Raw genomic sequence first — 13,370 nt, 5'->3', positions numbered from 1 at the left:
TTCCTCCATAGGATGTTAGGGGTTCCCTGAGCTGTGGCTGATCGATCTCCCATCTTATGGTGCCTTCATTGTTCCAGGTCCAACCGCACTTCGTAGAACCAGTGGTATAACACCAGTGAACATTTAGTTGCGTGTGGCATTCACCACTGTAAGAATTTAGTTCTTCCTACTGCCCGCTAATGTAAATGGCATTCCTCTTACTGATATAAAAAACAATTCCACGCCCAAAAAAAAAAAAAAAATATATATATATATATATATATATATATATATATATATATATATATATATATTATTAAACAATAATTTGAGTGCCCATGTGAAGGTCCCGAACACACAATGTTTGCTAAGCTGCTCACCTAGAAAGTGATGAAGTGTATGTGACTTCTATCTGATGCATGCTAAAAAGTGTACTGGGGGCGCTATAGAGTAATATGTAATTACACAACTTATCCTATAATATGCAACAACAAGTAAATTAATAAAAATGTGTGCTGTTGTACGTGATAAATCAATCAATATATCAATAGTAAATAATAAAGTCCCATTGATGCAAAAGCCATCTTCAGTCATGCAAACTTATTAATCTTCCACCACCTGGATAATTCGTACAACACCCAATGTGCACAAGTAGTGAATTGTGCTTACCAGACCTGGTTGACCTCTTTAATGAAAAAGACGGTCAGATGCGCTTGAGCAGGATAATGCCTGCAGACATATAAATGGACTGGAGCATGTACGATACCTCAACCTCGGAATGTTTAGATTTTAGAACATGGAAAACAAACAGAGAGCTTCCATAGTGCACCGCTATTTTATTAAAATGGAATAAAAACACAAGCCAATTGGCTACTCACATAAAAAGTGCCCTTCTCCCGGCACTGGGGCTGCAAGCTTTGATAAAAAACACTGGCTCTCCCACCTCCGTGGCGGCGTGCATTCCACCAGCTGCTGACACTATCCAGACAATACGGAAGTGACGTAGGACATAGTACACATGACCAGGTTTACTTTTTGTTGCATATTATAGGATAAGTTGTGTAATTACATATTACTCTATAGCCCTCCCAGTACACTTTTTAGCATTCCTTTAACTGCCCCTGCCCCTAATGAGTTAATTTTTGCAGGGGTTCCCCAAGACCTGAAAATTATATCAAGGGTTCACCTGGGGTTAAAAAAGTTAAGAAAGGCAGATCTAGTGGTTACTATCATCTCTTTTACCTTTCTGACAAAATTTCTATATGAATTGAGATGAATGCAGGCACATTTATCTCCTCACTGCCTACAGATGCAGGCACATTTATCGTTTCACTGCCTATACATCTGTGCTACAAAGTTGCTTATGTGAGCTGACATTTCAACCAAATAGAAACCAACATTACGAAATCCGGTCACATACAGTATAAAGGCGAAAAATATGTGGACTGCGGACCATCACTTCTATGTGAGCTTGTTGGACAATCCATTACAACACCACCGGCATTAATTTGTATTGCCCATTCCCCTTTGTGGCTCGGAGGGTTTTTAACTTAATTTTGGAGTGGGTCTGCAGGAATTTGTATCCATACAGCCAAAATAGCATTTGTGAGGGCAGATACTGATGTTGGATGGAAAGACCTGGCTCACAGTTAGAATTCCAGTTCACTTTTGGTGTTCAGCGGGGTTGAGGTCCGGGCTTTGTGCAGACCACTCGAGTTCCTCCTCATAATACTTGTCAAACCATGTCTGTTTGGAGCTGGCTTTGTTCACAGAGGCACACTATCCTGGAACACAAATGGGCCTTCCCAAACTGTTGCCACATAGAAGCACACAATATCTTTGTATGCTCTAACTTTAACAGTAGCCTTTGCTGAAAACACCTGAACTGAATCATTTGGAGGCTTGTATGCTTTCATGTTCTAGACCAGTTTGGGAGGATAACTAATTTAAATTGAGTGGCTTTGGGGAAAAATGTTCACTTCATGCCCTAGTTTCATGCATGAGCTCTAGTCAGTCTGGCTTAGGGTATAGCCTATACTCCCTCGCTTAGAATGAATTTCTAAGCCTCTGGAAAAACATTTCTGTGGTAATGCTAATGGTGTTGAACTGAAGCTTGCACTTACTTTGTTTTCAATGTGTATTTACATTACAAAAGTAATGATGTATGCCTGGCACATTAGAGAGTAGTATACTGCCATTCCCAGGAAATCAACTTTTACTTTTGTGGCACTTTTTCTTATAATACAGTCATTTTGTGTAAACAGACCGTCTGGATCATTGTGCTTGATGCTTTGAAGAAAATTACAGCTTACTGGGATAGATGAGGGATTCAAATAAGTATTTAAATAGAGATATTGGGAAGGATTTTACTACAGCAAGCAAAGCGCTGAATACCAATTAAATGCGGTATTAGTCACAGAATAAAATCATTCCTGGAAGGGAAAGAAACACATGGTGTTAAATGGGTATTTCTCAGCGTATCATTCAGTCTCATTGCTTTAATTATAAGATTACGGACATTTTCATTATGGACCAAGATCAGTTTTTGTTGATTAAACTATTTAAAATATTTATTTTTCTCTTAATTCAGTGTTAGGCAGGCACTGGCAGGGTTGGATCATCCTCCTACTTTGTCTGTCCCCAGTAGGAAGAGCTCAGCAGTATGTGCCCCTGCTCCAGTTACAGAATCCATTGGGGAAGGGTGATATCATCACTTGGAATTGTAATTGCCACTGTAGTTGGGTGGACCTGGGAATTCAGGTTGATGATATCTTGCTGTAAGTGTACCCAAACGCTATACGAAGTGACTTACCTAGCCAGAAACCACACAGAACTGCAGTTGGCCCATAAATGTGGATTTGAGACCATAAGGACCCCATAATTTGTCTTTGCAGTTCACAGACTGTCATATTTGCAATTCATTGTATTGGCAAAGTAGTATCAGATTTTTGGCCATATATGACCCACTGTGGGTTGTCTGTACGCAAGCAGATCTTTTATATTTTTGGAAAAAGGGAAGAAATCCTGAATTGGTTGCAGAAATTTTCCATCATTCATTTAAGAACTTGTGACTCTCACATGTGCTCCTCATCCTTGGCAAAGGTGTCTGCATTGTCACAAGTGGTGCTCTAATAACCTATTTTGCCCTTTAAAAGGCAATATGAGCCAAATGGCTAAATACACAGTTTGAATACCCATTAAGATACAGTTTTACCTGCAAATGACTTTTTCACATAATGCTCGTACTTACTGTTATTATCCTTTACCCTTGGTGGGTTATATGGATGCATGACATATGGGCAGTACCATACTTCAGAGCCTTCTAGTCTTCAGACTCTGGCCAATGCCCCTCTTCCTGCCTGTTTTAGACCATTAGGGAACATTCACCACTGGTGACCTTTACTTTATTTTAAAGTGGAACTAAAGTCTATAGGTAAAAAAGAACAGGACCATTTATGGGAAAATAAGCAATACCAGGCATACCCCACTTTTAAGTACACAATGGGACCAGAGCATGTATGTAAAACAAAAAATGTACTTAAAGTGAAACGATTCCTTTTTTCACTTCTAGGGTGTAGTGGGGGGTCAGGGACTGTAGTGGGGGTGTCAAGAGCTGTAGTTGAGGTCTCAGGGGCTGTAGTGGAGACATCAGGGGTACACTGGAACAGGGTGGGCTATGCTCTCTGAGCTTCAGCTGCTTCTACTGCGGCTGCAAAATTTCTGTGCAGTACTTGTAAGGTACTTTACATACACTCGTGGCTATGTCCTTACTCGCGAGTGTATGTAAAGTGAGTGTACTTAAAGTGGGGTATGCCTGTATAAGTAAGTCTTACATTGTGAGAATAATGAGTAAAAAAAGCAATTGCCTTCACTTGTGTCACAAGGTGCCTTGGCAGCTTTATGCCTTCCATATGCATCTTGGGAAGCTTATGTAACCAAGCCTCTTTCTTCTAATCTGCATCCCTCCTTAGCTTCACTGGAAACAGGGATTTAGAAAAAAATGCATCCCCAACATCTGATACTGACACTGTTAAATTCATAGTCCAGCAGAAAGTTGAAAACAGCTTGAACAGCTGTTCCAAATGTTACAGAGGGGGAAAATGCAAGTCCAAGGAATGCCTAATTTCATATAATGTCGAGTAAAGAGGAATATTGAAATATGGTTCCAGCGTATTGTGAACAGCCCAGGGGTCAACATTGGTTACACTGCAGTAGTGAAGGTAGTGCATTTTATTCTGACATAACAATGATCTAAATCGCTTTGATGGAAAACAGGCAGCTTAACTTTAAGTCCATTTTAAATGCAGCCAGTTACCTCCCCCTCCTGGTAATCAGCTTGCAAAACCCGCACTCTCACTTGTGGCAACTCGGTAAAAAATACAGTTATGCTGTAATTATCTAAACTTAAAACTGTAACTTTTGAAAGATGCATAAAATAAATTGAAAAATGCTTTCTAGATTTGCCTAGAGTTGTTCTTAAGGTTCTTTCATAACCTGCAGGCTTACATTAAATTATAGTCTTTTAATGGGCACGTTGGAACCACAAATAATTCCTAAGGTACGAAGAGAAGCTTTAATCTTTCTGAATAAATCTTTCTTGCTGGCTGTAGCGCAGGTGTAGGAGGAGAGAGGAGAAAATTGCACAAACTGCTCAGTAAGAGTCTCTGTTTCCTGGCTGCTGTAACAGTCGCTGTAGAATAAAACAAAACAAAAAATCCCCACAATCGGTGAGAATTCATGCCCTTGTTCATCGGATGGGCTACCGCCTCCCATTGCTGTTCTTCGGTCATTTCCTATATATCTTCCTCTTGGTAGCTGTAAAAGTTAAAGAAGTGCCATTAGCTGTCTGCACATCAAGGAGCAATTGCCGAGTCAGCGACTGGGCCAGAGAGATGAATGGTCATCAAGAGACTTGCTTGGCCTCCGTTCCTATACCCTCAGCACTTAGTGCTCTCTGCTCACTGCTTATATCATCTCTTTGTAGGAAATGTGGCTTGGGGCCTGTGAGACAAAATTTTGCACCACTCAGGGCCTCTCACTCTATCTCAGTGCACACTGGGGTATTCCTTGTAGATATAGTGTCTTCCTTTTAATGGATCCTTCCATGCTTACAGAGTAATGATATAAATATCTATCTCTTGGTGGACGATTGACTGACGATGAGCTGTGCATGTAATGCTGGTGCAGGGATTCGAAGCACAGACTACAGAGGCCTGCTGAGTTGCTTTGGATTTGTGTAGACCCTTTCAGGCCTGTTCTGTTAAGTTTTGCAGAGGATTGGTGTCCTACAGTGTGACCCCAAAAAAAAGGGTCTCTGTTATGTTCAGATGACATGTACAATGTTTAACCAACTTACACCAAAATGTTTCCTTTTTTTTTAATTTTAATTTTTTTTATAGAAAAGAGCTATTTTGGCTCTGCTGATGTGTACTGCTAAACTGCAGTGATGAAGAGTGACATCAACCAGCCTGGCTATGCTGTTATGCAGGCATGTCTGCATCACAAGTAGTTCAGGAACATCTACCTAAGGCAGTGTTTCTTAACTTTTTTCAGTCAAGGCATCTTTTAAAATTCTATACAATCTTGAGGCATCTCCTTTTAAAATTAAAAAAATTCAACTAATAGTTTTACCTATCCCTACAGGAGCCACAAACATAAGACACCCAACATTACAGAGTGTGATTTATTCTTTCAAAGCAAATAAACATTTGAACACTGTTACTGATTAGTATTCCGGCATTTATTCTTCCTCATTTTATCTCCCCCATGTAGCTAATGTGACCCTAGTACTAATTGGGGGGGTTGCACAAAAAAGGACACCCAATGTTCTGAAATAATGACATGAGTGGTTGTTAGGATGCTGGCATTTGGCTGCACACCGCCCAAAATTGTAATGAAAGCCTGTGACTGTGTAACAAAAAAGGCACGTTTAATCCACCTGCTGGCTTGTACACCAAATTGGGCAATTTATAGGCATTTTTCCAAGGCACTCTTGAAGAACACAGAAGGCACCTCAGGGTACCTAGGCTCCCTGGTTAAAAAATACTGCTCTAAGGGCTTAAGAGCAGTTGGATGCAACAGGGAATCGATCCACAGACTGGCATGATTCAATTTGCGAGCACGCTAACATTTTTAGAAGATAGTTTATTATTTAAAGTGTAAAAAAACAACAGTAGAAACTTCAATACAGGGATTCACAGGTTTCCTTTTACCAAGGTACATTGTGATGGGCTACAATAGACGGAAAGTGTGGCTAACCAGAAATTAGCTGTATGCACACTTGAGCTGAATGTCTTTAGTAGTTTTTACAGATTTGTTTTTTTTTTTTGAGTGTTTGTACAGAGTTTTTTGAGCATTTTTGCTGGGGTTTTTGCTCAAGTATTTTTTTTTTGTGTGTTTTTCAAATTATTTTTAGCCAATGTAAAGCTAGTTACTAGGATACAAAAAAGTATTGCACCTGTTTTCAGGCATTTCTATTGGGGCCAAAAAACTCTTGAAAACTGTAGCCCAAAATATGCTTATGTACAAGCTGCACTATTATCAGATGTGAACAGGCGCAATTTAAAGCCATGATGTTGAGCGTTTTGGAGCATCGGTGAAAGGGGCCTTACAGATCATTTGTCAGGGAAGATCATTTCTCCAGGCAAATAGCTAAAAACAAACACATACATGTTTTTAGCTCTTTGCCTGGAGAAATGTACATGTTTTCCTAGACATAATTTTACATTTTGGGCAGATTTTACTTTTTGTACGATATGCATTTGAATTGTGTTTACTTGTGGGGTGCTTGTATGCCTATCATTGCAACTGTCAGCAGCACAAACATGATACTGGGTCAGACGTAGAAGTGGGTTCTGGCAGCATATTGTTAACGATTCAGAAGATTTTTGGCATGAATGAAATAATTTTCTGTTTATTTCTAGTCCAAACTGCGTTTGGAGATGGAGATGGAACGGCTTCGGCAGTCGCACTCTAAGGAATTGGAGAACAAAGATGATGAAGTGGAAGAGATTCGACAGTCTTGTCAGAAAAAGGTAATATTGCTAGTCATTTTATTTATAGTGATATGTTTCATTATTACAGTTTAATGTTAATTGCATCTCTCACAGATAATGTCACTGACAGTATTTTGTGGGTCATGGTTAAAAAATGGGCCTGGTACCTTAAGTCATACAAGCTGAAGCAAATTATTGCGTTTTAGGTGGAAGTTGACATAATAGCACATTACATTCTAACACTATAGATACACTGGGGGCTATTTACGAAAGGCAAATCCACTTTGCACTACAAGTGCAAAGTGCACTTGGAAGTGCAGTCGCTGTAAATCTGAGAGGTAGATCTGAAATGAGGGGAAGCTCTGCTGATTTTATTATCCAATCATGTGCAAGCTAAAATGCTGTTTTTTATTTTCCTTGCATGTCCCCCTCATATCTACAGCGACTGCACTTTCAGTGCAATTTCAAGTGCACTTTGCACTTGTAGTTTGCTGTTGTAGTGCAAAGTTGATTTTCCTTTAGTAAATAACCCCCACTGTGTTAATGATCCAATCGTGTTCATGTTTTATTTGTAGTGTTTTATTTTAAATCTCTAACATCTAGAACTGCATAATTAAATGCTGGCAGAAGACTTATTAAGATGGCTATAAAAAAGCATTAATTGTTCACACAAGATGCAATTTTCTACAGATCCTATTGCAAGCAATGTGGATGGGCTTTTCTTAACCCCATCTGTTGTTCATAATTCTTAGTTTCCATAGTGGTCTATTAATTAGGATCAAAGTATGATATCTACTGTCGTGTCATTAGACTTTCCCCCCTGACATTACCTCGATTTCTTTCTTGTAATAGCTGAAACAGATGGAAGTTCAATTAGAGGAGGAATATGAGGACAAACAGAAGGTGCTAAGAGAGAAGAGAGATCTGGAGAGCAGATTAAATTCCGTTAGTGAACAGGTATGGTGAAGACGATGCAATAGCGCTGACAGTGCAAGTTCTACCATTTAAGTTACGGTATCTTAGGCAAGAGCCTGACTTTTTGTATACTAATTCATACTGTTTCATGACCTCAGGTTAGCCATCGTGACTTTGAGACTGAGAAACGTCTGAGAAAAGATCTGAAGAGAACCAAAGCTCTGCTTGCTGATGCTCAGATTATGCTGGACCACTTAAAGAACAATGCTCCCAGCAAGCGTGAGATTGCCCAGTTAAGGAGCCAGGTATGTTCTTCCTCAAAATATTGATGTGTCAGGCAGAAATTTTGTCCACAAGTCTATCTAATATCTGTGTTTTCAAGAAGTCTTTTCATTTGTAAATGAAAGATTCAAACTTTAACATGATGTTTAGAGATTTGTTAGGTTTTTTTCTTAAAGCTCTGTTTACTTTTGAATAATAAATAATAAGTTCCAATGCGCTACTGTGAGTAAACAAAATATGAAAAAATAGTGTATAAATTATACCTGGGGCAGCTATATCTAAAAGTGTTCACATAACACAAAAAAGAGAAAACAAAATAAATAAGTGATAAGCGCTCCAGGTATGTGATAATCACAACCAAAGTAAATAAGTAAATGAATGAACCACAATCAAAAAAGAATGAGTGACCAAACTCAGAGTGTGCAGTGCGTACCGAAAAATTATTATGAGAAAGTATATATTCAGATACTGTGAAACCCTTTGGGGATGTCCAGTCCCCTATGAGTCTAAAAATCACTGTGATGTGCACACATATGAAAAATAAATATATAAAGAATATATATATAAAAATGTATAAAAATGTGAATATATGGATGTGTAATATACAACAATATACTGATAAACAGTCTATTAATGGAGATGATGAGATGTTCCCATATTAAGATTTCTGTGTATAAGGCAGCAGTTTGAAAATCCTCATTGGTGTTGTAGTGCCCTTACCATGAAGGTGCTATATGTGCGCATATAGTGATGTCCCTCCGGGTCTCCGATCACCTTTCTCCTGGGGTCACTCAGTATAAGTTGTTCCAGCTGCTGTATACCATAAAGGTGCTATATGCGCGCATATAGTGATAACCCTCCGGGTCTCCGATCACCTTTCTCCTGGGGTCACTCAGTTCAGGTTTATTCCAGCTGCTGTATGCCTCCAAAATAATCCAAATAATGATGGTCCAATAGGAAAAGCAATGGGGTGGGGAGAAAAGAAGATTGCCTCCAATAGTGTAGTAAGTTAGGAATCCAAAAGTATTTATTGTAACAATAAATAATTAATGCCTTAATAATTGTTCTGGGCTCTTACACTTAGAGCCATTTCACACTGGGGTGTTTTTTAGGTGCTTTTGGGCTGAAAATAGCGCCTGTAAAGCACCTGAAAAACACCTCTCCTACAGCCCCAGTGTGAAAGCCACTGGGGCGATGCGCTGGCAAGATGTTAAAAAAAGTCCTGCAAGCAGCATCTTTGGGGCGCTGAAGGAGTGCGTGGTCCTCCTCCACCGCACCTGCTACACGGGCGCATTTAACCCTTTATTCGGCCGCTAGTGGGGGTTATAAGCACCCCGCTAGCGGCCAAATCAAATAGCGCCGCTAAAACGTTGGTAAAGCACGGCTAAATCTAGCAGCGTTTTACCATCAACGCCGCCCCAGTGTGAAAGCAGCCTTATGATTCTTGACAAATCTGTTTGGATGTATTTTTATCGTAAAACTGAGATTTATAGGTGCTCAGGAAGATCCTAAGATGTAACTGACATTGCTTCATTAATTATTTTTTAAATGAGGAATACATCTCTATTTTGGGATTCAAAAGGCAGTGCGATTCTAAAAACAGATATGCAAATACTTCTTTCATTATCAAAGCAGCAGCATCAGCGTCTGTAAGGACAGAAACTAGGCTCATATATTCTGGTAGTGTGCATTTACCACATGGTGTCATAGTATAGATTGATTAATGTTTGTGCTGTCTTGAAGTGCATTCATGTAAACCAAGGACAAGAGTTGAATGCTGCTTGTTTTATTCTTTGGTGAGTGCAAGTCTCTGATTTATGTCAACAATGAGCCCAACATATGACTGCAATTGCACACTGGCAGAGAAGATTTACGTCCCCAACCTTAACCTTTACATCACTATAAGATATTAAGATATCCTGTCACAACCCAACCCCCCCCCCCCTCCCCATGTTGAGGGCACGTGGCCTAGTATGGTCCAGGATGGGGGGGGGATTTCATGGTTTGTTTTTGTTCTTTTGTTAATTTAATTTAAGTTCTCCTTAAAATCTGCACCAAACCCAAAAGGGCCTGGTATGGATTTTGGGAGGAGACTCCACTTTTTTGGGGGGAAATGTTGTCATTGGCGTTTTCTTTGAAATCCGCACCAAACCCAAAAGGACCTGGTATGGATGGGGGGGGGGGGGGGGTGGTAATGTGTGTGGTTTCCCCACTGACAGCTGATGAGTCATCCATTGTACCAGGCACATTTGTCCCCTCCTGCCCAAGCCAGTTTTTAGCTTTCAGCGCTGTCGCACTTTGAATGACAATTGAGGTGGCACCAATGAGTTGGCACTGATAGGTGGCTCTGTTATGCAGCACCAATGGGCACTGATAGGTGGCAATAATGGACGCTGATGGATGGCACTGCTGGGCATCACTGATGAGGAGACATCTGACAGGCACTGACTGGCAAGATGTGCGGGCACTGATTGACAGTATTTGGGCCCTTACTGGCATCCATGGTGGTCTTGGCTGGCATCTCTGGTCATCCATCTGTTGTGGGCATTCCTGGTGGTGTCCTTGGTGGTCCAGTGTGGGCATCTGCATGGGGGCAATCAGCGCAAACCCCCCCCACGTCAGGAGAGCCCCTGATCAGCTCTCCTCTACTCGCCTGAGGAAAAGCCGATAAAAGGCTCTTCCTGTTTACATCGTGATCAGCCATCATTGGACACGGCTGATCACATGATAAAGAGCCTCTTTACCGAGATCGGTGGTGTGGTGTGTCAGACTGACCGATCGCATCGCTGTGCGCACCGGCAGTTATCCTGCTGGACATCATATGCCCAGTTAGGATAACTGAACCACCGCCCGGCTGTCATTTTGCTATAGGCCAAGCAGTGAAGTGGTTAAGGGTGTGACGGCCAGCTTCCTGGCATCCTCCTTAACAACCAGCTAATGTTTAAGATGCTGGTGGCTGCCGACTCCAAAAATTTGCGCCTGAACCTTAACTAAATGACATCTAAATCGCAGCTGAACAGCTGCTTTGGAAATTTGCAGTGAAAATGGAGGGGAATTTGCACCGAACATGTGTGAACCAAGCCTTATGTAATGCCCTCTATTTGGCTCCATCCATCTTCCAATCAACTCTGACCACCTTCCCTCAACATGATGCTGCCACCACCATGTTTCACGGTGGTGCAGTGTTTAGTTTTCTGCCACACATGCTTTTAGGCAAAAAAAAGTACGATTTTGTTCTCATCTGACCAGAGCGCCTTTATGTTCGCTGTGTCCCCCACATGGCTTCTCATAAACTGCAAACAAGACTTCTTATGGCTTTCTTTCAACAATGGCTTTCTTTTTGCCACTCTTCCATAAAGGCCAGATTTGTGGAGTCCACAACTAATAGCTGTCCTGTAGACCGATTCTCCCACCTAAGCTGTGGATCTACCTAGGGCCTCTTGGCTGCTTCTCTGATTAATGTTCTCCTTGCCTTGCCTGTCAGTTTAGGTGGACAGCCATGTTTTTGGTAGGTTTGCAGTTGTGCCATACTGAGATTAAATTACACACAGGTGGACTCTATTTACTAATTAGGTGGCTTCTGAAGGCAGTTGGTACCACTAGAGTTTTGTTTGGGGTATCAGAGTTAACGGGGCTGAATGCCAATGCACACCACACTTTTCAGATATTCATTTGTATAAAATGTTGAAAACTATTTATCATTTTCCTTCCACTTCACAATTATGTGCCACTTTGTGTTGGTCTATGACATAAAATCCCAATAAAATACATTTATGTTTTTGGTTGCAACATGACAAATTGTGGAAAATTTCAAGGATAGGAATACTTTTTCAAGGCACTGTAATCCATACATTATACAATTTTCTTTCCTTTCACAACGGACCAGTGTTGATGGGGAATTCCCTTCCACAGAGCTATTGTGTTCTGCCTGTGGGGGGCGCAGAGAGCCCTGATGGAACAACACAATAATCACTACGGACGGCTATAGCCACTGCAATCACATGCAAAAAATCGGACAGGCTGGTTGTACTAAGTCAATTGTTGGATCAACTTCAGTACAACTAGCCTTCTCATAGATGGATCGAATCTCGGCTGGTCCCAGCTGAACTAGCCAAGATATGATCCATCTGTGGCCAGCTTTAGTTGCTCTCAGCAGTAGAGGTAAATTAGATTATAACGATAGCTATAGATTAGAATGGAGCATGTCCTCCTGGAATAGACCTAAATTTATATGCCTCCATCTTCAAAACTGCTGAACATAAAAGCTGCCAACTCAGTTAAATAACAGGTGCGCTTTCAGTTGACATATTGTATAAGAACACATATAGCTAGCACTGTAATGGTAACGGCTTGTGGACAGAAATGTAAAAGCCTTGCAGTTTATATTTTAAAATGTTTTGTTTTTAATATTGTCCTCTGAAGGGGTAGAAACGGGGAACTGTGCGGAGTCCCCAGGTGGTCATTTCATAATGCAGAGTAGAATGTGCCCCCAGTCTGTGATGTGTGGCTATCCCAGAGTATTCTCTCCCTCCTTTTTCCATCACACCATAAATTCTCTGTTTGCTGAAATGTTATTTACTTCTGGGGAAATATTTTACCAGGCAAGGCTTGCTCTGCAATAAATCTGGCTTCAAGTATGTTCTTTCATACAAACCAGATAAATGGTATAGAAGCACAACAGCAGTACACATTTATTTTACAGGAATATTATCAGGAGACTAATGAAGCATCTTATTAAAAATTCTGCCTGATATTATACCACTCCTGAGCCATCAATGTCTGATAGGCCTGCATGGAAGTTTATTATTTGTGTGTTTCTAGGCTGCCTAGGCTATTTGTGCTTTTCATGTAGCACCATTGGGAGCCATTGCTAAAAATGCGAAGAGAAACACTTGTGGAGATGTTCCATAGAACAACTAATTCATTTCACTAACTTACTCTGGAAAATTAAGGTGTAAGTTTGACTGCTATAGTTTGAACCTCCTTTTTCATGGCTTTCCTTCTGTAATTTTTTCCAATTTATACAGTACTGTAAAAGTACGCTGTGGGTAGTCAAGAACAGACTGGGAGCCTTTTTAATAAAACGGCGTCAAGTGCAACAATGTTGTCAAAAATACAGTAATTTCATAGCAACAACATTTGTTTGCAGGTTTGTCAAAGATTAATTCTGATTGGTTGTTAAGGGACCGATTACATGAT

The 13,370-nt window shown here is 40.5% G+C and overlaps 1 protein-coding gene across 7 annotated transcripts in view; it reads left to right on the top strand.

Annotated features, from left to right (window-relative positions):
• MYO18A (myosin XVIIIA) overlaps window positions 1-13,370 on the top strand; it is a 475,424-nt gene that overhangs the window by 398,021 nt on the left and 64,033 nt on the right. For all 7 annotated transcript variants that reach the window (XM_040338545.1, XM_040338542.1, XM_040338541.1 and 4 more), the window contains 3 exons: window positions 6,903-7,013; window positions 7,827-7,931; window positions 8,048-8,194. In XM_040338545.1, coding sequence (XP_040194479.1) covers window positions 6,903-7,013; window positions 7,827-7,931; window positions 8,048-8,194 — 363 coding nt within the window. The remainder of the gene's footprint in view (window positions 1-6,902; window positions 7,014-7,826; window positions 7,932-8,047; window positions 8,195-13,370) is intronic.

This window comes from Rana temporaria, chromosome 2 (genome assembly GCF_905171775.1).
Source record: "Rana temporaria chromosome 2, aRanTem1.1, whole genome shotgun sequence".
Classification (NCBI taxonomy): Eukaryota; Metazoa; Chordata; class Amphibia; order Anura; family Ranidae; genus Rana; species Rana temporaria.
The sequence above is the reverse complement of the archived record's forward strand: the minus strand, read 5'-3'. Positions and strand labels throughout refer to the sequence as shown.